This window comes from Pseudorasbora parva, chromosome 16, assembly GCF_024679245.1.
Source record: "Pseudorasbora parva isolate DD20220531a chromosome 16, ASM2467924v1, whole genome shotgun sequence".
Classification (NCBI taxonomy): domain Eukaryota; kingdom Metazoa; phylum Chordata; class Actinopteri; order Cypriniformes; family Gobionidae; genus Pseudorasbora; species Pseudorasbora parva.
The window spans coordinates 3,317,338-3,343,753 of NC_090187.1; the positions used below are offsets into that span (position 1 = coordinate 3,317,338).

The window sequence follows — 26,416 nt, forward strand, 5'->3', positions numbered from 1 at the left end:
TAGAGAGATATTTCTGCTTGATTTAACCCTTTAAACTCAGTTATTGCTGTTAAAACTCTAAATCTTTACAGTGTGTTTATGATGATAAGAAATGTCACAGCAAACACACAGGCATCGTGATTTACTATCTAACAGGGGACCTGAGTCAGTTTGTGTGTAACGTAATCACTATAAAATAATCACCTGCAATTAATACATTAGAGAGTTATTTCTGCTTGATTTAACCCTTTAAACTCAGGTATTGCTGTAAAAACTCTAAATCTTTACAGTGTGTTTATGATGATAAGAAATGTCACAGCAAACACACAGGCGTCGTGATTTACTATCTAACAGGGGACCTGAGTCAGTGTGTGTGTAACGTAATCACTATAAAATAATCACCTGCAATTAATACATTAGAGAGTTATTTCTGCTTGATTTAACCCTTTAAACTCAGGTATTGCTGTAAAAACTCTAAATCTTTACAGTGTGTTTATGATGATAAGAAATGTCACAGCAAACACACAGGCGTGATTTACTATCTAACAGGGGACCTGAGTCAGTGTGTGTGTAACGTAATCACTATTCAATAATGACCTGCAATTAATACATTAGAGAGCTATTTCTGCTTAATTTAACCCTTTAAACTCAGGTATTGCTGTAAAAACTCTAAATCTTTGCAGTGTGTTTATGATGATAAGAAATGTCACAGCAAACACACAGGCGTGATTTACTATCTAACAGGGGACCTGAGTCAGTGTGTGTGTAACGTAATCACTATTCAATAATGACCTGCATTAAATACATTAGAGAGCTATTTCTGCTTGATTTAACCCTTTAAACTCAGGTATTGCTGTAGAAACTCTAAATCTTTACAGTGTGTTTGTGATGATAAGAAATGTCACAGCAAACACACAGGCGTCGTGATTTACTATCTAACAGGGGACCTGAGTCAGTGTGTGTGTAACGTAATCACTATTCAATAATGACCTGCAATTAATACATTAGAGAGCTATTTCTGCTTGATTTAACCCTTTAAACTCAGTTATTGCTGTAAAAACTCTAAATCTTTACAGTGTGTTTATGATGATAAGAAATGTCACAGCAAACACACAGGCGTCGTGATTTACTATCTAACAGGGGACCTGAGTCAGTGTGTGTGTAACGTAATCACTATAAAATAATCACCTGCAATTAATACATTAGAGAGTTATTTCTGCTTGATTTAACCCTTTAAACTCAGGTATTGCTGTAAAAACTCTAAATCTTTACAGTGTGTTTATGATGATAAGAAATGTCACAGCAAACACACAGGCGTGATTTACTATCTAACAGGGGACCTGAGTCAGTGTGTGTGTAACGTAATCACTATTCAATAATGACCTGCAATTAATACATTAGAGAGCTATTTCTGCTTAATTTAACCCTTTAAACTCAGGTATTGCTGTAAAAACTCTAAATCTTTACAGTGTGTTTATGATGATAAGAAATGTCACAGCAAACACACAGGCGTCGTGATTTACTATCTAACAGGGAACTGAGTCAGTGTGTGTGTAACGTAATCACTATTCAATAATGACCTGCATTTAATACATTAGAGAGCTATTTCTGCTTGATTTAACCCTTTAAACTCAGTTATTGCTGTAAAAACTCTAAATCTTTGCAGTGTGTTTATGATGATAAGAAATGTCACAGCAAACACACAGGCATCGTGATTTACTATCTAACTGGGGACCTGAGTCAGTGTGTGTGTGTAACGTAATCACTATTCAAAAATTACCTGCAATTAATACATTAGAGAGCTATCTCTGCTTGATTTAACCCTTTAAACTCAGGTATTGCTGTAAAAACTCTAAATCTTTACAGTGTGTTTGTGATGATAAGAAATGTCACAGCAAACACACAGGCGTCGTGATTTACTATCTAACAGGGGACCTGAGTCAGTGTGTGTGTAACGTAATCACTATTCAATAATCACCTGCAATTAATACATTAGAGAGTTATTTCTGCTTGATTTAACCCTTTAAACTCAGGTATTGCTGTAAAAACTCTAAATCTTTACAGTGTGTTTATGATGATAAGAAATGTCACAGCAAACACACAGGCGTGATTTACTATCTAACAGGGGACCTGAGTCAGTGTGTGTGTAACGTAATCACTATTCAATAATGACCTGCAATTAATACATTAGAGAGCTATTTCTGCTTAATTTAACCCTTTAAACTCAGGTATTGCTGTAAAAACTCTAAATCTTTACAGTGTGTTTATGATGATAAGAAATGTCACAGCAAACACACAGGCGTCGTGATTTACTATCTAACAGGGGACCTGCATCATTTTGTTAAACATAAATAAATCAAAAGTGGTTAGTTTAAAAAGCCTATAAATGTATAAGGTGGTAAGATGGGCCTTTTATATGGGCCAAAAGTCACACATTATTTTTACAAATACTTGGCTAAAATAAAATGTTTTTAATAATGTCTATGTTAACACTTGTTTAAAAGAACTTTAGATGCAAAGTTTGTCCCATTTACCGTACCTTTTTTTTTATATAAATAATATAATGCATTATTTTTCAATAATTATAGTCACTGTCATTAAAATGTTATATATATATATATATATATATATACACAGAAACAAAAAATGTTTACAAAAGCATTGAATGAGATCCCTTAATAATTTAATAAAGTTTTACGGTCTCTCCACGGCCCTGATGGATGGTATTTACTATATTTATTTGTAGAAACTGAGGACACACACATTTTGATGGCAGATGTATTTCTAATTACATCCTGGTTGTTTAGATTTTTTAATCGTTTTTTCTTGGATCCTGTAGTATTTAATTTTAAAGTAATGCAAAGTTTGAAACTAGTCAGGGTATTTAGTAAAGAGATATAATCTATATAATGTTTGTTCCTTTAGTAAGCAGTCTGTTAAACAGCAGCTCTAGAGTCAGAGGACAGCAGGCCATTCAAACAATAGAGGAGTGTGTGTGTGTGAACGACGTGTGTTTAAGGGCTATTACAGTTCCTGCTCCAGCCTACAGGGGAGCTGCTGAGCATGGCCTTAAACACTCACACACTCTTAGGTCCCCTCTTGGTCAAAATTTTTAAAAATTCACCAGAGTGTTGTTTCTTGATTTTAACATGATTTAAACACACACACCTGTAGGTCCTTACTTGGTCAAACATTTAAAAAATCACCAGAGCATTTCTTTAGTGTTTTACTTCATTTTCACATGATTTAATGCATGACCAACAGGGGACTTGAAAAATGTCCCCTCTTTGCTCAGAGGTCCCCTGTTGGTGAGTGTGTAACGACGCCAAGGTCCCCTGTTAGATAGGTAGACAAGTACACACACACACACACACACACACACACACACACACACACACACACACACACACACACACACACACACACACAGAATATTGATCTCCGGGTGAAAAAGGACAGTTTTTGCCTAACAGCAGCTCTTAAAAATCCTCAGGATTTCTCTTGCAGCTGTACTCAGTGGTGTAGCCAGAGAATTACAGGGCACTTAATGGAAAATGGACACTCTCAGGGGCAGTGGGAGTGTTTAGACGGCTGGCAGCACTGTAAAACCAACACGTCTATTTGTAATGATTGGGCTGGGCTCCACTACACTCAGGGTCCCCGCGGAGTCTTAAAAAGTCTTAAAAGTATTAAATTTCAAAATCAAAATATAAGGCCTTAAAAAGTCTTAAATTCGCGGAAGCACTGCGTTTTAGGTCTTAAATAATGTTTAACAGGTCTTAATTTTCCTACGTTCATGTAACGCTACCTCATTGAAATGCTCTCGCCTCCCGCAGCACGCGCGCACGTGTGTGTGTGTGTGTGTTTGTGTGTTTGTTCTGTGGTGTTTGTAGTTCTTTCTTTCGCTAGACCAACTATTGTTCGCTCTAGTACAACTACAAATTAGGCAAGCATGCCACGTGTATTGCAGCCAATCAGCTTTCGTGTTATTGGCACGAGCCTCTTTCTGATCGTACCCCACAGACGCATAAAACGGATTTTATTCTTCAGCTGAGTCTGACGGTTCTTGCAGTTCCGCGATCGTGAACGCGAAGGCGAATCTTTCTCACCATCTTGCTTAATGACCAAATAAAAGTATAATATACCCGATTTCACTAAAATAGTTAATAACAGTGATGTAAACTCCGAACTCCGATGTCAGGCTGCGTGTGTTTGCTGCCTGTCAGCGCTCGCGCGAGTGTATTGAATGTGTTATTTCTTGGCTCATTACCCTAAGGTTACTCTTGAACGATCAAATATACACATTATCCATATGTCTATATCCTGATTTGAGCTAAAAAGTTTGGGACGTGTAAGTAAGCGCTGGATCTGCGCATTAGTATGTTCTCAAAGTGAAAGCAAACTAATATAGCTTAACAACAACACAAACGGGGGAAACAGCACTTACACTTAAAGGAACACCAACTGTTTTAGAAATAGGGCTTATTCAACTTTGGTACTTTGCTACATTTAGATATGTGGGGAAATGCATTTTAAGCTAAGCTAGCGGCGACCCTGCCGAACTAAAACAATGCATGCGCTGAGACAAATGCATTTGCCCACATATCTAAATGTCTAAAGAAGTTGAATAAACCCTATTTCTAAAAACGGTGGAGTGTTCCTCTTTGTAGATATGCATCTTTATATTGTATTTATTTGTCCTATTGTCATTTGTTTATAATAAATTTTATTAATGACCGATTACTTGATTACGTAATCACTTGAAAACGTTTTACTTATATTAAGCAATTATTGCTGTGGTTTACTTTTAAGATGTTGGTTCCCACCCTAAGCGATCATGTTATTAAAGATAGATCGCACACAACTGAACCAGCCTTTTTTGATAATAACAAAACAAGATTCATGCATTTTGTCAGTTTTATTGCAATGTGTGACTTGTGCATCTAACATAATAATATGGTTAATGTTGCATCCTAATTATAAAAAAAAAAAAAAAAAAATGTTTGCAAATCTATGGAAGTGACCACCACAAAATAAAAACTAATTTTGGTCAATTGAGATATATATATATATATATATATATATATATATATATATATATATATATATATATATATATATATATATATATATATATATATATATATATATATATATATATGCGCTAATCCTAGTGGGACTGAGCTATGAATAATACGTTTACTAATACTTTGTTCAATTTAAATAAATTAAATAATATAATTTTAAGTAGCCTAATTGAGTGATTCTGCATTTCCTATGCGTTTTTTTATTGCGTGATATATGTCTTAAATTTTATTCATAATGGTCTTAAAAAGGTCTTAAAAAGTCTTAAATTTGACTTGGGGAAACCTGCAGATACCCTGTACACTGTTATGACAGACTAGCTTGGTTAAAACCAACATGTCAATCTTAAGCTTTTGAGCTTTACACAAATACAACACAGCAGTAGTCAAATTAGTGTTATGGCTAATACGCATCTGTGTTGTTTGTAAGTGGACATACATTCATCACCGGTGAATTTTTGCTTTTTCACAATGTAACTTCAACCAAATTTCAAATTATGTATTGTGTTTGACAGTGTTTTGAGGTGGAAATGATTGTAATGCAAATGGCCAACTATAACTTGAAGGCTAGTTTCATTTATGCAATAAATTAATTGTAAAAAAGTTGGATAAATTGTTAACAGTTAAATAATATTTTTTGCATAATTTGGCAGGCCAATCAAGAGTTGCAGAGATGACGTCAAACCCCAAATTCATCAGTGGTTCCCTAGAGTTTCCCCTATAGGTTTTTATACATAGATTTTTAATTTATAATTAAAAAATGTCTGTGATAAACATGACTTGACGTTACTTGGACGTTTTGTTCTAACTAAACTGCACACACTCACACTCCACGCATTCTAATTTAATAGTTAAAATAAATAAAAAAAATAAACAAAAGCGTATATATATATATTTTTTTTTTCTCTGTGTGTGTGTGTGTGTGTGTGTGTGTGTGTGTGTGTGTGTGTGTGTGTGTGTGTGTGTGTGTGTTTGTGTGTGTAAATAATACTGTAGAGCAAAATGTCTAACTATTGTCAAACTATTGTTATCTATTCCACCGACCTCACTTTACTCATAAACTGAACAAATCCATTATTAAAACTCATTGAAAACTCATTATTAAAAGCATTAATAAACAAATATCTCATTCTGTTTCCTGTGGTGTACCACAAGGATCCGTTCTTGGTACACTTCTATTTCTATTTCTATGCTTTCTCTTCGTCAGATCATCTAGCATGACATGTTTAATAATAAGTGTTTCTCGGTTAGGGGTAAGTAAACAGACGTGCTGAATTAGAGACTAAAAGTGAATGGGTCCAATATCATTGGTCGTAAAAAGCGGAACACACAATGGTTCCGACCCCCATGCTCAAAACATCTTAACTGTGTATACTTACAAAACAGAAATCCTGTTAATAAGCCCTAAATCCCTACCACTGAATTTATTTTACTCATAAATTGAAAAAACACTATTAAACACAAACATTATTAAAACCTATAGAACACTCATTATTAAAAGCATTAATAAAAACAGGTTTCTCTCTGTCACTGTTTCCCATGGTGTACCACAAGGATATGTTGTTGGTCCACTTCTATTTCTATGCTTTTACCGTAGAAAAACACAAACACACTACCGCATTTCACTACTACGGGTCCTTCTCAAAGAATTTGCATATGTGATAAAAGTTCATTATTTTCCATAATGTAATGATAAAAATTTAACTTTCATATATTTTACATTCATTACACACAGTCTGAAATATTTCAGGTCTTTTATTGTTTTAATACTGATGATTTTGGCATACAGCTCATGAAAACCCAAAATTCCTATCTAAAAAAAAAAATAGCATATCATGAAAATGTTCTCTAAACGAGCTATTAACCTAATCATCTGAATCAACTAATTAACTCTAAACACCTGCAGAAGATTCCTGAGGCTTTTAAAAACTCCCAACCTGGTTCATTACTCAAAACCGCAATCATGGGTAAGACTGCCGACCCGACCCTGTCCAGAAGGCCATCATTGACACCCTCAAGCGAGACGGTAAGACACAGAAAGAAGTTTCTGAACGAATAGGCTGTTTCCAGAGTGCTGTATCAAGGCACCTCAGTGGAAAGTCTGTGGGAAGGAAAAAGTGTGGCAAAAAACGCTGCACAACGAGAAGAGGTGACCGGACCCTGAAGAAGATTGTGGAGAAGGACCGATTCCAGACCTTGGGGGACCTGCGGAAGCAGTGGACTGAGTCTGGAGTAGAAACATCCAGAGCCACCGTGCACAGGCGTGTGCAGGAAATGGGCTACAGGTGCCGCATTCCCCAGGTCAAGACACTTTGGGCTACAGAGAAGCAGCACTGGACTGTTGCTCAGTGGTCCAAAGTACTTTTTTCGGATAAAAGCAAATTTTGGTAGAGGAAGACTGGGGAGAAAGAAATGCCAAAATGCCTGAAGTCCAGTGTCAAGTACCCACAGTCAGTGATGGTCTGGGGTGCCATGTCAGCTGCTGGTGTTGGTCCACTGTGTTTAATCAAGGGCAGGGTCAATGCAGCGAGCTATCAGGAGATTTTGGAGCACTTCATGCTTCCATCTGCTGAAAAGCTTTATGGAGATGAAGATTTGGTTTTTCAGCACGACCACAGTGCCAAAACCACTGGTAAATGGTTTACTGACCATGGTATTACTGTGCTCAATTAGCCTGCCAACTCTCCTGACCTGAACCCCATAGAGGATCTGTGGGATATTGTGAAGAGAAAGTTTAGAGACGCAAGACCCAACACTCTGGATGAGCTTAAGGCCGCTCTCGAAGCATCCTGGGCCTCCAGAACACCTCAGCAGCGCCACAGGCTGATCGCCTCCATGGCACGCCGCATTGAAGCAGTCATTTCTGCTAAAGGATTCCCCACTAAGTATTGAGTGCATAACTGAACATAATTATTTGAAGGTTGCCTTTTTTTCTATTAAAAACACTTTTCTTTTATTGGTCAGATGAAATATGCTATTTTTTTGAGATAGGAATTTTGGGTTTTCATGAGCTGTATGCCAAAATCATCAGTATTAAAACAATAAAAGACCTGACATATTTCAGTTGGTGTGCAATGAATCTAAAATATATGAAAGTTTAATTTTTATCATTACATTATGGAAAATAATAAACTTTTATCACATATGCTATTTTTTTGAGAAGGACCCGTATTTCTATGCCACTTCTATTTCTATGCTTCCTCTTGGTCAGCAATATCTCAACGTTGGTTCAAAGTTCCTTAAATCTGTTTACTGACAAAACAGAAAACCTTTTATTAGCCCCTAAATCCCTTCCATCTACCTTATTTTACTCATAAATAAAATAAACACACACACACACACACACACCAAAAAAAAAACAAAAACAAAAAAAAAACGTAAGGAAATCTTGAGGATACCATTGGCAATTTATTCTTCCTGGTTTGACATAATTCCTCCAGCACTCTATTGGAAATGATGCACAGTAAAGGTATTGAGTGTGCTGGTGATATTTACGTTGAATTTTCATATGTCACTGACACTGTTATGTCCTTGGTTACCAAGTACACTAAATGAATAAAACTTAATTAGGTAGGGAGATAATTGTTGGTCTGGCTTGAAATTGTCCAGAACTTTATAAGTAGTTTGTTTTTGAGTCTGTCTTTTGTTTTACCGACACAGCATGAGCCGAAAGACTGAGCTCTTTCTAAAGCTGGAGGATTTCTTCTGGAGGGAACATCTGTCAGCAGAAACCCTGCCCTATGGTATAAAAGGCAGTGGTATGTACAGCTTCTGTTGGTCCTCTCTGTTATAATCTGTCCTTTAATACATCAGTTAAATCTAGTACAAAGTCATTATGCTAATGCTTATGATAAATATGGCCTAAGTACATGATCACATAAATCTTGCCTCTGTAACCTCACATACCCTTGAAACCTTGTAGTCAACCTTATATAAAGAAGTGTGTTTGTGTTTTTCTGCGGTCAGCATGCCTTTACGGCAAAACAAGAAGGATTTACATGGTTGCTGGATGCAATTCATTCACGTTTATACATTTATAATGGTAAACTTTCTTCTTTCTCACTGCAGAGTTGCTGCTTCTGAAGGTCTTGGCAGTGATTTCCAGCTACACAATGCCAGCAAACATTGAAAGGTAAAGTAGGGATGAGCGGCTTTCACACGTATCTAAACTCTGAGCTCAAGCTCTCATAACCTTGTAGATAAACCATTCCTCAGATTCGCTCATTTGCTTCCGTTCCTTCTGAAGATAACCACTGAAAATTTAGTTAATCACATAATTTAATCACCAAATCACATAAATTACAATTTTAACTCTCTTCCCGCCAATGTTTTGTTTTTTTTCTTGTAAAAGTTGACTGTCACCACCAGCAACGTTTTCTAGCTCCATGTATTTGACACACGTGAATGTGGGTAAGTTCCATAAAAAAGCAACATATTGAGCAAAAAGCTGAAATGTCCAGATCAAACTCAGAATGATGATCTTAGACAGATGGAGAAGATGGAGTTCATCAACAACCCAAAGCTTCACAGTCCTGTAGCTTGTCCTGGGTCAACATTTCATTCAGTAACATTAGGCAGTTTTGATTTATGTTCAAAGTTAATGATTATTTTACACACTGTATGCATATGATTACATGTGGTATTGCTTGTTTCTGCATCTTCTTCGCCTGTGTTTTGATCAGGAGATTCTGTACTCTTTCAGAAGATGTGTAACAGCACTCCCTACCATATAACAGTGAAAACACGGAAAGCCAGTAATTTCTATGAATGGCGGGGAAATAGTTAAATTGTATTTAGACATGTCCCAGATTTTGAAAAGTGCAAATGTGCATAGAAAATATAACATTTTATATATGTATTCTGCCGTTTATATATACACCAGTCAGGCATAACATTATGACCTAATGTTGTGTTGGTCCCCTTTTTGCTTCCAAAACAGCCATGACCTATCGAGGCATGGACTCCACTAGACCCCTGAAGGTGCTGTTGTTTCAGACTCCAAGATTTTACTGGCAGATCCTTTGAGTCCTGTAAGGTGAAGCCTTTATGGATCAGACTTGTTTGTTCAGCACATCCCACAGATTCTAGATTAGATTGAGTTTGGCTGCCAAGTCAACACCTCAAACTCGTTGCTGTGCTCCTCAACCCATTCCTGAATCATTTCTACTTTGTGGCACGCACATTATCCTACTGAAAGAGGCCACACCCACCAGGGAATACAATTTCCATGAAAGGATGTACATGGTCTGCAACAATGATTAGGTAGGTGGTACATGTCAAAGTAGAATCCACATGGATGGGAGGACCTAAGGTTTCCCAGCAGAACAATGCCCAAAGCAATCTCGTCAAAACCCACACCCAAACCTCCGCCAGCTCGTCTTCTTCCTATAGTGGCAAGGCAAGGCAAGTTTATTTATATAGCACATTTCATACACAATGACAATTCAAAATGCCATTTATGTGAGTTATCAGTCCAGGCCATCTTCTTTCATTGCACTGTGGTCAAGTTCTAATGGTCACGTGCCACTGTTGGTGATTTCAGCAGGGTCAGGGGTCAGCATGGGCACCCTGACTGGTCAGTGGCTATGCCGCCTCATACGAAACAAACTGAGCTGCTCTGTGTATTCTGACACCTTTCCATCAGAACCAGCATTAACTTCTTGAGCAATTTGAGCTCCAGTAGCTCGTCTGTTTGATCGGACCACACGGGCCAGCCTTCGCTCCCCACGTGCATCAATGAGCCTTGGCTGCCCATGACCCTGTGGCTGGTTCTCCACTGTTCCTTCCTTGGAGCACTTTTGATAGATACTGACCACTGCAGACCGGGAACAGCCCACAAGAGCTGCAGTTTTGGAGATGCTCTGACCCAGTCGTCTAGACATCACAATTTGGCCCTTGTCAAACTCGCTCAAATCCTTACGCTTGCCCATTTTTTCTGCTTCTAACACATCAACTTTGAGGACAAAATGTTCACTTGCTGCCTAATATATCCCACCCACTAACAGGAGCCGTGATGAAGAGATCATCATTCACTTCCTCTATCAGTGGTCACAATGTTATGCCTAATCGGTGTAATATATATATATATAGTTGAATAATTGAAAAACAACATTTTCTGAAGTTAAGCATATTTGTTAAAAAAACTGTTTATGTTTTTTGGAACAATAAACATAACTTAGGAGGCTCTATTTGTGTATCATATTCATAGATAGTGCCTTTTTTGTGTTAGCAGTTTAGATTGCAGGACATGTGCAGTCATTGGAAACGGCTTTTCCATAAAAAACAGTTCACTGGGGGAGATCATTAACAAATACGACGTGGTGATCAGGTAAAAACAGACCTTCACCTCTGTTTGACCTCTTTCAGCGTTTCTATTACACTGCTTTCATTTACCATTTATTAGTCCTCATTCTTTGAAAAGTAATGTTTATATTGTGTTTTATTTTTCATTCATTTCTCCTATCTTCTTCTTTCCTTTTCCTTCTAAAATATATGTATATTTTTCTTTCAGTTTACAGAGCGATAGCTTTTCCATTCTTCTGGCTTGTATTTTGCATTCTTGCTTGAGTGGCATATAATAGGCTCACTTAACAATACCTCCTGCAGTTAGTGCGCTGCTTGGCTACTGCTTCTCAACCTTTGCTTCTCAAGCCGATTTATAGTCTTGGAATGAACTAATGCCATGCTATTTCTTGTAAGCCTCTACCAAATGACAGAATTTGGCCGAGTGCATTTTTCCATGGTCTCCCCCTCCTCGGCGTGTGTTCTCAGAAGCTAATAAGGGCGGGGGAGGAGAGTCCAGCCGGTGGACATTTGGTGTTAAGTTACAAATCCTGATGGTTTAAAGTCGCCATTAGTGAGCAGAACACCAGCTCCTATCTAATCTCATTTGTGAGAAAGAGGGCGGTTTTTCCTGCATGGATTCACTTCCATGAAAAATGACATATGACGTGGAGAGTGTTGATTAAGTATGCGTTTGTAGTGTCTATGGCATTCATGAAGCAAAGGAGAGCTGGGAGAATTTAGCATTTTTTTGGTAACTCATGATTTTTTAAATAAGTATCTTGTGCTGCTTTTATTTGATCAGAAAACTGATCACATTTGAGTCGTCTTCCTTAATATGCTAATGTGCTTTTGTTGCTAAAGGGTCCCTTGTGAAAAGTTTAATTGAGCCACGTTTCCACCACAGAAACTTTCCCCAGGAACTTTGGGGTGGTACTCGGCAGGGCCGTACCCAGGATTTTCTAAAAACCGAGGTCCAAATTTTGAAAAGGTTTGAAAAAACAGACAAACATTTCCCTCCTTTACATATGCATTTTAAGACAAAATAAAATAAAAGAATCAGCTAACTGTAGCTTTAAAACCATGTCAGTGTGCAGTATAAATTATTACATTATTTTAAGAAGACAACAGATTGTTATAAATGAGAATCTGGTTAAATGTTGCAAAAAAATTAAACTCCAAATTAGAAAATCAGAAAATCAGTTTTGTTGTTAAACTGAGCCAAAGACGACATATGTGTGACTCCGTCTTTGAAAACCTAGCTAAAGTTATTTTTTGTGATTTACATTGTGTAAAGAACATTATTTGAACATATATATAATATATTGATATATTTAATGTTGAATGAGTAAGATCATGTCAAAGATAGAAATCAATGTGAAAATTTAACCAATGACTGAAATCAAAATGTGGTGCTCCTAATCTCAATATTAGATGATGAGACTTTAGTCTGGATTTCACAGACAAGAATCACATTATGTGTAGCAATTAGGAATATATTATAGGCTAATGCTTTTTCTATTCTGAGCACAGTGGGCTACCTGCTCTTTCTGTCTCATCTCTTTCTTTTCCCCCCAGTCTCCTTCTCTTGCCCTGTATCTTTTCTCTTTTCAAAGCTGAGCTTTGTTTGAAGCAGTTTTTTCATTTTCGTCTGTATCGGTAAAAACAAAGTCGTAAATGTAAATTTACTGAAGGCTTCCAAGAAAACCAGGTAAAAAAAGTGTTATTAGTTTGCATCCCTGATTATTAAGCGCTCTCGTGGTGTTGTGATGTCAAACATCAGTCGTTGTTCGAAGCGCCGGTTGGTGGTTGTGGCATTTGTCCCGCCTCTTCTCCACTGTGATTGGACATTGATGTTCACCCAAAGTTGAACTGTGGGCGCTCAACGAGGAAAAATGGACAAAACCTGCCAGCTGTTGGCGCTATTGAAAAGTGCGGCGCATCCATTGGAAACAATTGAAAACATACGCCAGGGGAGGCGAGAGCACCTGTTTGTACACGCCACCCTAATAGGCTATTATTTTGCAACTCCTATTATGTACACCTCTGAGAATTACCAAGGTCGAGACCTCAATGGTGGGTGCGGCCCTGGTACTCGGTGTGTTTTACCGCAGGGTCTAAATAAAGTTCCAGGTAAATATTTGCCCCTCCAAACGGCCCTGCTCGCGAGGTAGTACTTTTTCAATGTTCAGGAATTTTCGAGGGCGGGACTTGGGTGCTGAACATGCTGATTGGTTAAGCTCACGCAGCCTTTTATTCAGCCGGCATTTTTAAAAGTCTTTTGCGACGTTGCAACTCGAGTAAATATCAGTCTTTCTCTTTCTGTCTGATGGCACGCGTTCATCTCAGTCATCTCCTGGTCAATATCTGCAATAGCTGACAATAAATTGTCATTTTAAATCTAGCTTTACAAGCTTTCAGAATACGTTAGAGCTGTTTTCCGCCGGTTTGTTAATTACTTTTATTAAACCAATACATATCCAGCAAAAGCAGCACAGCTTGAATCTCTTCATGCGAGTTTTTAATTTGACCATGTAAACGACCTGACCCGATTTCTTTTGAGTGTGCGTCCTTACATGATGTGACAGCGTGCGCCGTGTTCCAACCAGGCTATAATGTTGACAAGAGAGGAAATTACATTTTTCTGAGGGGTAAACTTTTTATTTCGTAAGAAGTTATGAACATAATGTTGGAATATTGACATAGCCTGGCTGCACCCTCTCATCTTGACATCGTATATTGTCCCCGGCAGTTTTTACTTCAACTGCACCTGACAGAAGAGTAAATTTTTTTCTGAGATGATTATTACACTTTACAACAACAAATAACTAGCTTATATAATACCGTGTAATAGTCCTGGTGGCCGTTAAGAGTTGCTATGGCTACAGGTGGAGAGAACAGTGTCGACATTTTTGATGCGGCAGACAAGCTGCATGTCACAAAATGATTGCAGTTAAAAGTCAGCACATGTAAACCCCAGCTCGGGTTAGATAACGCCTCATGATCTAAACAATCCACAAAATTTTTCAATCGGAATGATTTTAATCGGAATGACAAAAAAGTGTGCATGTAACCATGGCTAGTGTCACACAAAAATGATTACTATCCGTCACTGACAGGGAGAAGCAGTGCAGTCCTACATCACCGGACTAACTTGCCTAATCTTCACGGTACTTTAGACCGCATACAGTAGCAGGTCTGGGGGGGAAAAGGTCATGTAAAAAAGTTTCTTGGCACAAATAGTTCCGGGTAATTTCGGTGGAAATGGGAGTACATGGAAACGGTACATGGAAAGTACTTGAATATAATTGTAACTGTAGTGTGTTATTTGATATTACATCTAAAGTTAATATATTGTTAATATACTTCATTACAAATGCATAATTACAGATATATTTAAATAAATTACACACGTTTTCATATAAATGGCATTAAAGTATATTTTAGTTTATTATAAATGCTTGTTGGTACATTCACCAGTACACTTTAATCATATTTCAAAGTCAATAGAAGTAATAATGAAATTAGATATAAAGATGTACTAACTGAAGTGGGTAAAAAAAACCTCTAAAGGTCAACTAATTGCATTTATTATACATTTTAACTATAATCTATTTTCATTTACTGCACATGTATGTTTTTAAAGTACATTATTTATGTTATGAGAACTTTTTTTGAAAAAGTGTGTTAAAGTTTTCACAAAGTGTGGCTCTTTACAATTTGGAAAATGTCGTCAAAAAGTAGCCCTCCCTTCCCAATGGCGGATGCACACACTTTATGGTGAGATGGATTGTGGTCCTCCTACTTACAAGCTCGCAGGTCGTAATAATGAGGGCGTGTATGAACAGATTTTGTCTGGAAAAAATAGATGTGTTAGCCAATTTCATATTTCTTCTCTCTTTTTAACTTACTGCAAAAAGCACTAGTGTAGCAAAATCAAGGGCAAAGTGTGTGCGTAAGGTCTGTAATTGCCTTTATTATGTATTTTAGCGCTCTCTTGCTGCCGTAGGGAATAACGGGAAATGCGATTTGGCTGCACAAGCCTGTCACCTCATAAATCGGCTAAATGAGTAGTGTTTTTTTGGAAAGCTTTCGCACTATTCCTCATCAACAGAGCACATATTGTATACAAACTTCACTGCACAGTCAATATTCACAAATTATGACCAATGAGCCGTTATTCCTTAACTGACAAAATTGCATTTTGATGGTGCACTGCGTTTTTATTTTAGCTTACGCACTCTATTTTAGCTTAGCTTATTATTAGCGCTTATTTCATCATGATTTAAAGACGAGATGTATATCCAGCTCTGATTTGACCTTAATATAAATTGCCTTTGTCCATCAACATATCTTTGTGTGTCAGGCTGAATGACGCCCCAGTGAGAGGCTATGAGGAGGATGTGGGTAACAAGACCACTTTGCGTCTGTTTTATCCGGAATCTGCCTCCTATAATCCGGGTATCCACAATGACCCAGACACCCTGCTGGTCCTGGTTCCTTTTAAACAGCAGGACCTCCGCTGGCTCAAAGAGATCCTATATGATGAGAAGAGGGTCAGTCCGTCTCACATTGTTTTTTTTTTGCCAGGTTTTCCTCCTATTTTTCCAGTAATCACGAGGCACTGTTTTCTCTAGGTCCGAAAGGGTTTCTGGAAGCCTCCACCTCAGATCTGGCTTGGCCGGGCCAGTCAGATCCGTGTCCTGGATCCGTATTTTCTTCGCCAAACAGCCAGCAAGCTTCTACAAATTCCCTTGCAACCACGCCGACAACAGGTTAGATCTGCTCACATGGCCAGGCTCCAGGGAATGTTAACTCTTTCACACGCAAGTTGAAAATGTTCTAGCTGAACAAAAATCAAATCATTGAGGGTGCTCTAGTGAAGGGCAGATGTAGGCTAAGCAACGGCTTCACTAGCAGTGCACAGTGAGAAATGTAAGATTATTTACTAGTCATCACTTTTATCAAATGGGATTTCCAAAATATTTAGCTTCCTGAGAAGCAGAATTTTTTTGTGTTATTTTTTTTTTTTTTTTAGGTCATTACATTGTTTGGAGCATAAAAATATTAATTAACTTTTTTTAAATAAATAAATATAGATAAAATAAAGAGCTTAACATGTTATTTGCTATATTCTCTGTAAATGATACCAGAACCCATTTGTTGAGAAAATTATAAGACATGAATAGGCAAAAACAATGGGATTTTTTAAAATCCAAACTATGTATAATGTAATGGAAGATATAACAGAATAATTTTAAATACAATTGCACTTTATGCAATATGCCTGTAAACATGGCTATACATGTGTTTTCAATGCAATGTATCTATACACTGTATTCAATTAGCATATTCAAGTTTTTTGGGACAATATATAATGAACAAAAAAAAAAGTATAATAATGGGAGTAATAAATGGGAATATCTATAAGAATATCATTAAAACTGTGTATGTTGTCAGAGAAATTCGCTGAAATATGTCTTCTACAGGGGAAAAACATCAATTTTGGGTCTCAGGAGGATATTTTTTGTCTCGTGCAGAGTGAATCCATCATTTATATGTCTCTTTCAAAACTTTTGCTGCAGGGACGTTTTTAGGATTTTCATTTTAGGGGGGCTTAGCCCCCATTGAGCCTATGGAAATATCTAAATTGCGCTACTAACTAGTAGCTTACTAACTTTTTTTGCGCTGAACCGCCCAGGGAGCGCAAGTTCATTCACTAGTTTAGCGACGTGCTTCTGTGGAGGGAAAAGCACACTTTGCGCGGGTGCAAAATAGGAATGACACATGCGTCGGTGTACAAAGTCAATTGCGCTGGGTGCAAGATAGGGCCCAGAGACTAAAAGACGGGACGAAGCCTAAGCCTGTCACCAGTTTATTTTTTTCAATATTCATATGTTTTAAAGGTTAATCGTATATTTTTTTAGGGGGGTTGAGGCATAAGTTTGGGGGGATGATGCCCCCCCTAAAAAAAGGGCCTAGAGGCGCCCATGTTTAGCCGTCGGTCCTCTTAGCAGCATGAAAATCAATAGTTTTATTCAATTAATTTCAGAGACTGCAGCCTCGAAAGCGAACCAAGATACCTCACTAAAATGCTGTTGCTTTGTCGGTTCATCGCGGTCTCACAAAGTTCTGTCAACATTTCAAAATAAATCTCTTGCTTAGCTACATATTGTCTTCACTTTGTTAATGAGAGGTTTCGTGAACCTGCATTAACACAGCGCTGAATAAAAGCTCTGAGATTCTGACTGACTTAAAGGGTTACTTCAGCGATTAGCATGTGGCTTTGTTTACAACCAGCACAGCCTTCAGGAGAGAGAGAGAGAGAGAGAGAGAGAGAGAGAGAGAGAGAGAGAGAGAGCGCAGCACAGCCTTCAGATAGATAAACTGATAAAACACCCCTAAGAGACTCACTGTATAGTCCAATCCAACACATTATCCCTGACTTCCAGTTACTACATGATCCTGAAAAACTGAAGGTCTTACTCTGTGAAGGACCTTCTTCCACTTACAGGCTATAGCACAACATGTCTATAAATGAGAGCGTTTTCAATGGGAAATGACTGCCGCCTTTTAAGATTCAAAGTAGAACAAGAAAACAGGAAATAATTAGAGAAACTAAAACAACATATCCTCTGTAAGATGATGGGTATTATTATTATTATTATTATTATAAACCACTTATCCTCTGTATCATGGTATTATATATTATATATTTTATTCTTAGCCAATTTAACTTTAAATCAACTGTTTTAGTGATTTATAGTGGGTGTGTAAAGTCTTTTACAGTTATAGTTCATGACAGTTTGATGCTGGATACTGCATATATTGTTTTATCATTTAAAACTTCATAAGCTTGATATGTGCAAATGTTGTAGACGAGTAACACAGAGCACAGTTGCAATGGTGTTGCGTAATGTTTACAGCCTCGTTTGGAAAGGAAAGACCATTAACAAGAAGAAGAAAGTAGGAAGTCTATCGCTCTAATTTGAACATGATGTGAAAATGGTGACACTGTTGTTGAAATGAAGGCTGAGATTTGCTTCTTTGAGGAGATGTACGAGTGTGTTTAGAGAGTGTGTAGGAGTGAACGGATCAGTAGCTACGGAAATCATGGAGCAATGCGGAAAAGCGAATGACTTGGAAAGAGAGAGATAGACGCAACTTAAGCAGTCAGGGCTGGAAAAAGCCAAGATGCATTACTTTCCTCTCACTAAGCAGAAATGTTCCAACACACGAATAGGTGATTTCTGGCATTAATTCACAGCGAATACATTTTAAATGGCTTATTGCAATGTTTTTATTGCAGTTTAGGTGTGTATAATGTTTTTACAATGTCTACACAATGACGAGGAGTTTAAATCCTCATTTTTATGTTCCATGTTGACATAAGTTTGTGGGACATATCAAAGCTCATTCTTTTGTCAAAAATAGCTAATAGGTTAGGTTACGTCCGGCTTTTAGTTGGGTGGTTGCACTTTTGCATTGCAAAAATTATATAAAGTCTGCTATAGATGACTTGGACTAAAAGCCATGTGTTTAAGTATTCATAGAAAAGTTAAGCTGTCTTCAGCCGCCCCCTGCAGGAGGACAAACACTATTAAACAGACGTTTCCTGATGAGCACTTCTTCTGTTTTTGTTTCTCCATCAGAAACCGGTCCATCCCACCACTGGTATTCTGGCAGTGTTTGTGGCTCTAAACTACTGTGACGTTGTGCACATCGCTGGATTTGGATATCCAGAGTCCCGAAGCCTGAAGCAGCCCATCCACTACTATGGACGAGAAACAATGAAGTCCATGAAGGTTGGTTTTTGCAGTGGGAAACTTTATTTTGATTCCACTAACTATAAGCAACTTATTCTGCTAACCTAACAGTCTACTAATACTCTAATGACTGCTAGTTGACAAGTTACTATAGTTGTTAGAATATCTAAGATGGACTGCTGAAATAAAGCCTAAATAAAGCTGAGCAGAGGAAGAAAATATTTGTGGTTATGCTGTTCCTCTGCACTCTTTAAAAATGTTCCACTGGGGTTCTATATAGAACTTTAGAGTTCTCAACTCAATCGTAAAGAACTCTTTATGCCAAAAATGTTCTATACAAGAATGACTGAAAGTGTTGCATAATACTTTCATGTTTACAGTTTTTTTTTACTGATGACGTGTTTACAATCTGTTTGATTAATTAAATCAGTGACACTTTATTTTAGTGTCCAATAACTAGTTTCTTATTATCATGCATATTACTAGGATATTGGCTGTTTATTAGAACTTATAAAGCACATATTAATGCCTTATTCTGATTAACCATATTCTACATCCCATAATCACACAATATCTAAACTTATCAACCTTACTAACTATTAAAGGGTTAGTTCACCCAAAAATTAAATTCATGTCATTAACTCCTCACCCTAATGTCGTCCCACACCCGTAAGACCTCCGTTCATCTTCACACACAGTTTAAGATATTTTATATTTAGTCCGAGAGCGTATCTAAGTGTATGCACACTATACTGTCCATGTCCAGAAAGGGAATAAAAACATCATCACAGTAGTCCATATGAGACATCAGTGGGTTAATTAGAGTCTCTTGAAGCATCCAAAATACATTTGGGTCCAAAAATAACAAAAACTACGACTTTATTCAGCATTGTCTTCTCTTCCGCGTTTGTGTTCAAACCTCAAATAAAGATTCAAACGGTTATGAATCAGCGTATTGATTCATGATTCGGATCGCGTGTCAAACTGCTGAAATCACATGACATCGGCGATCCGAATCATGAATCGATACGCTGATTCATAACCATTTGAATCTTTATTTGAGGTTTGAAACGTCTACTAATTAAGTAACTTTGCAACTACATATAAACGTAGAAAATGAGTAGACTGCTAGGTTAGGGTTCAGGTTAGTAGAATAAGTTGACATATAGTTGCAAAATTACTTATAGTCAATAGAATATCTGTTGAGGAGCATCATAAATAGTGTTTGGAGATATTAATCAGACACTGTACTCTAAAGAGTTGACATGTAGTTGAAAAGTTACTTAAAGGTACTAAATATCTAAAGTGCATAATTTAAATAAAGTGTTATTAATAACAATTAATTAAAACAAATGAATGAATTCATTCCATAAAATGATCCCATCCCTCAATCATTGAACCCCTCAAAGGCTCTGACAGAGCCTGTCTGCATAGAAACTTTTCTTCTATGATTTCTTCTAAGGCGGTGTAACATTGCTTTGTTTCACCGGATGTCCTTGTTGTTTCAGGACTCCTACCATGATCTCAACCTAGAGGCTCAGGTTCTTAAGAGACTGGAAGACCAGGGGGCCATTTTATATCTTCATCCTCATTCCTGACAGCCAACATGAGCACATGTATATGTGGTTTCATGTAAAACAAAAGCAAAAAAACATGAATGCATGTAAATATGACACTAGAAAAAAATTCTTCCTCTGCAGCCTGAATTATATCCAGCTCTCACACTGCAGAGCTGTTAGTTATTTCTACGTGATTTTGTCTGACCTCACATATTTATAATTTTTTTTTCTCTCTTATTGTTTTGTTTAGTTTTCTTTAAAAAAAAAATCACCACTGGAAGTATTTAATAAAATGAAAGACACGTTTTAATGGAGAGCAAATGGTGATTTGTGCTTATATCTTCCGTTTCTCTAACCTTTGTATTTATAGTTGCCATATTCAATATCAGGACAAGTTCAGATGAAGAAGACCAACCTTGTTTTCAGATAACCAAATCTTTGGTTCTCAAAAAAAAAAAAAAAAAATTAATAGAGTTTGTATTTGGAAAAAAAGTGCTCTTTTCCCCTGGTAAAGAAGTTACAGAATCTAGTGCACTTTAGAAATTAATTTTAACACTTATGAACTCATTAGAAGGGTAGACATAATCTGTCTAAATGTGTGATAAATCAGATGTTTTATATATTTAAGAAAGTCTTTTCCTCTGAGCAGCAGTGATCGTGTTGTCGTCACCAGAACACCTCTGGCAGTACCTCACAGAGCCTGAAGAGGGCGGTTCATACGAGACAGTGTGAGCGAGCTCTGTTTACAGGGAGAGTGAAACACGAGCCTACACGCTTGGACTGAAGCACATCAGATGTACATGATGGCCGTATGTTCACTTTCTGCTTTATGGTTATTGTTTCTATTTGAAGTGGAGGGAGCTGCCTTTTTGTTTGAGTCATATTCATTACTCAGAGCTTCACAGAGGAAGGAACATCTGGAGTTCTGTCAGGCGAGCGAGAAAGAGAGAGTGTTTTTATGTGCCCCAATACACTGCCAGACTGCAAGGCCTCGTATGGTCTCAGCAGTCCAAGCTAAAAAAATACCTGGTGAGAGGTGAACTTTTGCTGTCATTCAAATGAATAATGCAAACCATGCACCAACGGCTTTCATAAATCAGACTCATAATCCCATAATTGGAGGTTGCATATGAAGGCATCACATGTAAGCTCCAGAAACAAAGACTGTTCTAGAAGTTCCCCTGTTTTAGTCGAATTCTATGGCCACAACCCATATTTTGCTGACAGGCAATCCCACAATAGATTGTGCATTAGTTACATTGATAAATACATCCACAAGGGCAGACAACGTGGAAGAATAATGATAAATACACTGATATTTTATTAAATACTTTATAGACAAATAAATAGTCAGTACAATAATAAAAATGACATTTTTTACAAAATATTTGTGTCATGTTTGCTTTTATGCTTCTCGGAGCTGCACCGTTAGTTTAGCGACATGCTAACCCAGACAGCAACATCTGAGCCCAGATCTGGTACATATGGATTCCACGGGCCGACACGGTTTCCTGTCTGTGTACATGCCTGCATAAGAAAATATTATTTCCTAAAGATGTCTTCTGTCATTTTAGGCAGTTTTTTTCATGATTTAATGTTTGTTAAAGCTACACTGTGTAACTTTTTTAGTTTATTCTTAGCTAAAATCACTTAGTTCTTTCAAAAATATATGTGCTCATTAATGTATATTTACTTCTTTCAAGTAATAATGCATTCTCATAATTTTATAATATACCATTGAAAATACATAAGTGTTGAGGGTTCGGATGGCGGTGGCCATGTTGCCCCTCCATCTTGAAAGTACATTTGCCAAAGAGGGACATACCCGTAAATTCAAGCTTCGCTTTTCGCGTTTTAACACTCGATGGCACCGTGTCGAATGTGAAGAGGAGGATTGCTTGAGGCTGCTTTATGATGATGGAGGATCATCACTCTTAAGCCCCTTTCACACTGCACGTCGGACCCGCAATATTCCCGGAGCATTGCCGGGTCGCCTTCTGTGTAAAAGCAACCACGTCCCGGAATTGATTACCGAATTCGACCCGGGTCGGGGACCTAGTAACATTGCGGGATATGTATCAGAGTCGCCAAGGAAGCGGAAAAGAGAATTAAGACGGCAACGCGACAGGCAAATCAACAAGACAAAAAAGTAAATACTGGAGTGGCCTTTCCAAGATGGAAAGAGCTCATGAGGAGCAACGATTTTAAAAAGAACGCCGACCTTGCCTGCTTTCTTCTCGACAGGTAATATTAATTCAGCCTATTTGTGTATATTGGAAGTTTTATTGTTGCTTGGGTAATTGTATCATGGTTTGCTGTGCATAACACTAGAACGACGTCTAGGATAGTTTTCCTCGCGTCAATGATGAAGAAGTATTGTTTACCTTGTAACATAAATCCGTGTTCTGTGACGGATAACATGAGATTAATATTTTAATTGCATTATAATTTGTTTGCCTTATGCTAGTGGTGGTGTTGTATAATATACAGAATAATGATAGCACTGATAAAAGTTACTTTACTAAGAGCTTGCATTCGTCTGGGAACCTGATAGCTGATGTTAGCAATGAACTGGTTATTATTCAGTTCTATTATTCATTTTACATAGATTAACTTGATCATAGATCATTTGGTAAATTAAATAACTGCAAATTATAATAGTTTTCAAAAATTACCTCATCACTTGAGTTGACGCAACACTCACCGAAGAGGTCGAATTGAAAGCCATGACTAAATCGGCCACCGTAGGAGTTGAAACGAAATCGAAATTGAGAGGAACAGAAACAATTATTCACTGGATGGTCATATACCTTTACACCGCTAGATGGGAGAAAATATCACACAGTGTAGCTTTAAAGTGTTTTTTATATATATATATAAGTTTGGTTTTAGTTGGTTATTTGATGCTATACAAACGATTGACAACGGAGATTGACAGCTTCTCTGAGTGTCACGGAGGCACTAACATACTTTTTTTGGGAGAAGGTTTATCTTTAATTTACCCTGTACATGTAAACTACATGTCCATAAGGGTTTATTTCACACCAACATAATGAATTGTTCTGCATCTGTGAGAGTGTGGACAGGCTACGATACCGCGGCTCTACGTCCTGCTCTCTACTTCGCAGACTCGGTCCCACATCTGCGCAAGATGTCAGTGCCATATTCGGACGTTGGTGGCTTCACTTTTTTTTTTTTCAGTGAAAGGTAGTGAAGAAACGTTCTTCACATTTTTTTATGGTGTATGCTCCAGACTACTCTGTGGTCAGTGTCGTTACTTACAGTAAGCCTGCTCCCAAAATCGCTTCTTATACCATAAATAGGGCACTTGTATGAGGTGTGTGTGTGTGTGTTTCTCTCTCATAACTGCTTCAAGGTCTTCATTATCATTTGTGGCATTTCTTTGTTGTCTAGAATCCAGAACTCTGTCTTGTCTTCTGTCCAAACATATTGCGTCATCTGTAAAGAATGATCGACTTTTACATATGGCAGGTGATTTTTTTCCCCAAAATTTCCTAAAAAAACCCCCACCTCATATGTGCGTAAAAACTGTTTTGCGATATATTTTACTTTTTTGTGAAATTGAGTCGTTTCCATTGGGCGCATTTTCAATTCGTGATTTCAATTTGCGCAATTTGAAGGGTAATGGAAACTTGGCTACTGACAGGTTTTTTACTGTTGTGTATCGAATGTTTTAATGTGTTCATCTTTTGCTGAAGTTTATTGCAGATATCAACTCATTCTCACTCCCAAGGAGTCAAAATCTGAAGCATGGTCAAGTGCCTTCCGCGTTAAAATGGAGACGCTAAATCTAGGTGTCACTATATTGATGAGCTAGCCTGGATATCAGCCGAACTTAGCCGCGTCCACAACATTTTTCAGTCGGGCAGTTCGGTCTGGCCTTGATCCATAGAGGACTAATTATCCCCGAACACAAACGGTTCGGACCAATGAAATCATCAGGGCGGGCTTTAGACGATGACAGACAGATGATAAACAGTAACATAATCATGCACGTCATTAAAGGTCCTGTTCTTCGTGATTCCATCTTTCAAACTTTAGTTAGTGTGTAATGTTGCTGTTAGAGCATAAATAATACCTGTAAAATTATAAAGCTCAAAGTTCAATGCCAAGCGAGATATTTTATTTAACAGAAGTTCCCTTTCAACTTTGGACAAGGTTTGGACTACACCCCTGCGCTTCTGCTGTAATGACGTCACTAGAACCGTTTGTTGAGTAACCCTCCGCCCACAAGAACACGCAAAATAGGGGGCGAACTTGCCCAATTGGTGGCTGACTAAATACTTTTTTGCCCCACTGTAGTACACACATATGTAGAGATGGGATGAGGTTGGGTTACATGTTCAAATGTGTCTAAATAGCGTAAATAAAATGAATATAAATAAAAGTATTCTGACTGATTAAATTGAGAATCACACTCCAATATGTCATGGCGAAATCATAACCCAATATCAATTACATCATGACTATAACATGCCCATGCCCAACGCGTCTCCAATGCATATGTCACCTAGGGTTTCTCATTGGAATCAACGGAGTACCAGTGTGTCGATGTAGTGACACCTAAGGGTACCTTTAGCGTCTTTATTGTGACACTTGACTATGCTTCGGTTTTTGTTGCCTTGGGATAGAGAATGGGTTGCAGATATAGATATGTGTCAATGTGTCAAGTCCGGTTGCACACTCTCAAGTCAACTTGCTCTCAAATGTTCACAGATCGACTTTGACCGTTCAGGCTGAAACTAGCAAAAAAAAAACACTTGTGTTGTGTCTAATGTCACATTGTGCTGGGTGTATGATAGGGGGTGTGCAATGTATCGGTTAAAAAACATCTGAATTCCTAGTTTGCACACTGGACTAAAGTATGCATGTATGTTGTATGTAATTGTGGGGATTTTTAAGATGTTTAGTCTTCTTCAGCCCTTTTGTGATCAAGTTATTCTCTATATTGTCTGTGCAGACAGAAATTGCAGCTGCAGTTTCTCTCTGTCGGGAAGGGCAGCCACTTGTGATTCTGAAGTAGTTTTGGGCACAACAGAGTTGTTGAAGTGCGTCACTGGCCCTCTTCTTTAGAGGCTGGAGTGTCTGAACAGCGGCAGTTTCATTACCCCTGCAGAATCAGTGCAGAACCAGAATGCATTGCTTTGTCATACCTGATTGGTCATCCTAGTCTGTGTTATGCAACACACAGTTACATAATCAAAGAATATCTGTTTATATGATAAAAACAAGGTCAGTGCATGTTATCAATGGGACACCTCGTCCAAACATGCCTATAGAGGTGGCTATACAGTACATGTATGTTTGTGCCAAAGATCCGACATTAAGATTGATCTAGCTTAAAAATGCCTCCATCAATGCAACATAAGTAGTTAGTAGCATATTCTCACTTTTAAAATTCAGGTATAAATGACCCATCGACTAGTAAATGGCAGATTTGTTTGATATTTAAATGCACCAGTAATCACTGTAGGTGCCTTGCATGGAAAGTGTATGCAAATGATAGTACAGCTGGTGAAGTGCTTGCTCTTAAATAATGTTCTCCTGCGGTAAGAATGCTGCTGCTGCATCATCATCATGCTTGCGTGTAATTCTTGGCTCAGATTCACGAAGAGCTGCTGCTTTTTTCCATAATCGCAATATAGCAAAATCAGCTCTCTTTACATACTTGAACTGTTTTCAAATGCCAACAAATCTATTTGAATTCTTTGAAAGCTAAGACATT

General features: G+C 37.7%; 1 protein-coding gene across 5 annotated transcripts in view; it reads left to right on the forward strand.

Annotated features, from left to right (window-relative positions):
- Nucleotides 1-20,984, forward strand: part of st3gal4 (ST3 beta-galactoside alpha-2,3-sialyltransferase 4) — a 70,187-nt gene extending 49,203 nt beyond the window's left edge. For 4 of the 5 annotated variants that reach the window (XM_067419776.1, XM_067419775.1, XM_067419778.1 and 1 more), the window contains exons 5-11: nt 8,724-8,821; nt 9,132-9,195; nt 11,293-11,391; nt 15,712-15,901; nt 15,983-16,120; nt 18,998-19,150; nt 20,620-20,984. In XM_067419776.1, coding sequence (XP_067275877.1) covers nt 8,724-8,821; nt 9,132-9,195; nt 11,293-11,391; nt 15,712-15,901; nt 15,983-16,120; nt 18,998-19,150; nt 20,620-20,709 — 832 coding nt within the window. In that variant the 3' untranslated portion in view covers nt 20,710-20,984. The remainder of the gene's footprint in view (nt 1-8,723; nt 8,822-9,131; nt 9,196-11,292; nt 11,392-15,711; nt 15,902-15,982; nt 16,121-18,997; nt 19,151-20,619) is intronic. The other variant, XM_067419779.1, reaches the window with a different exon arrangement.
- The last annotated feature ends 5,432 nt before the right edge of the window (nt 20,985-26,416 follow it).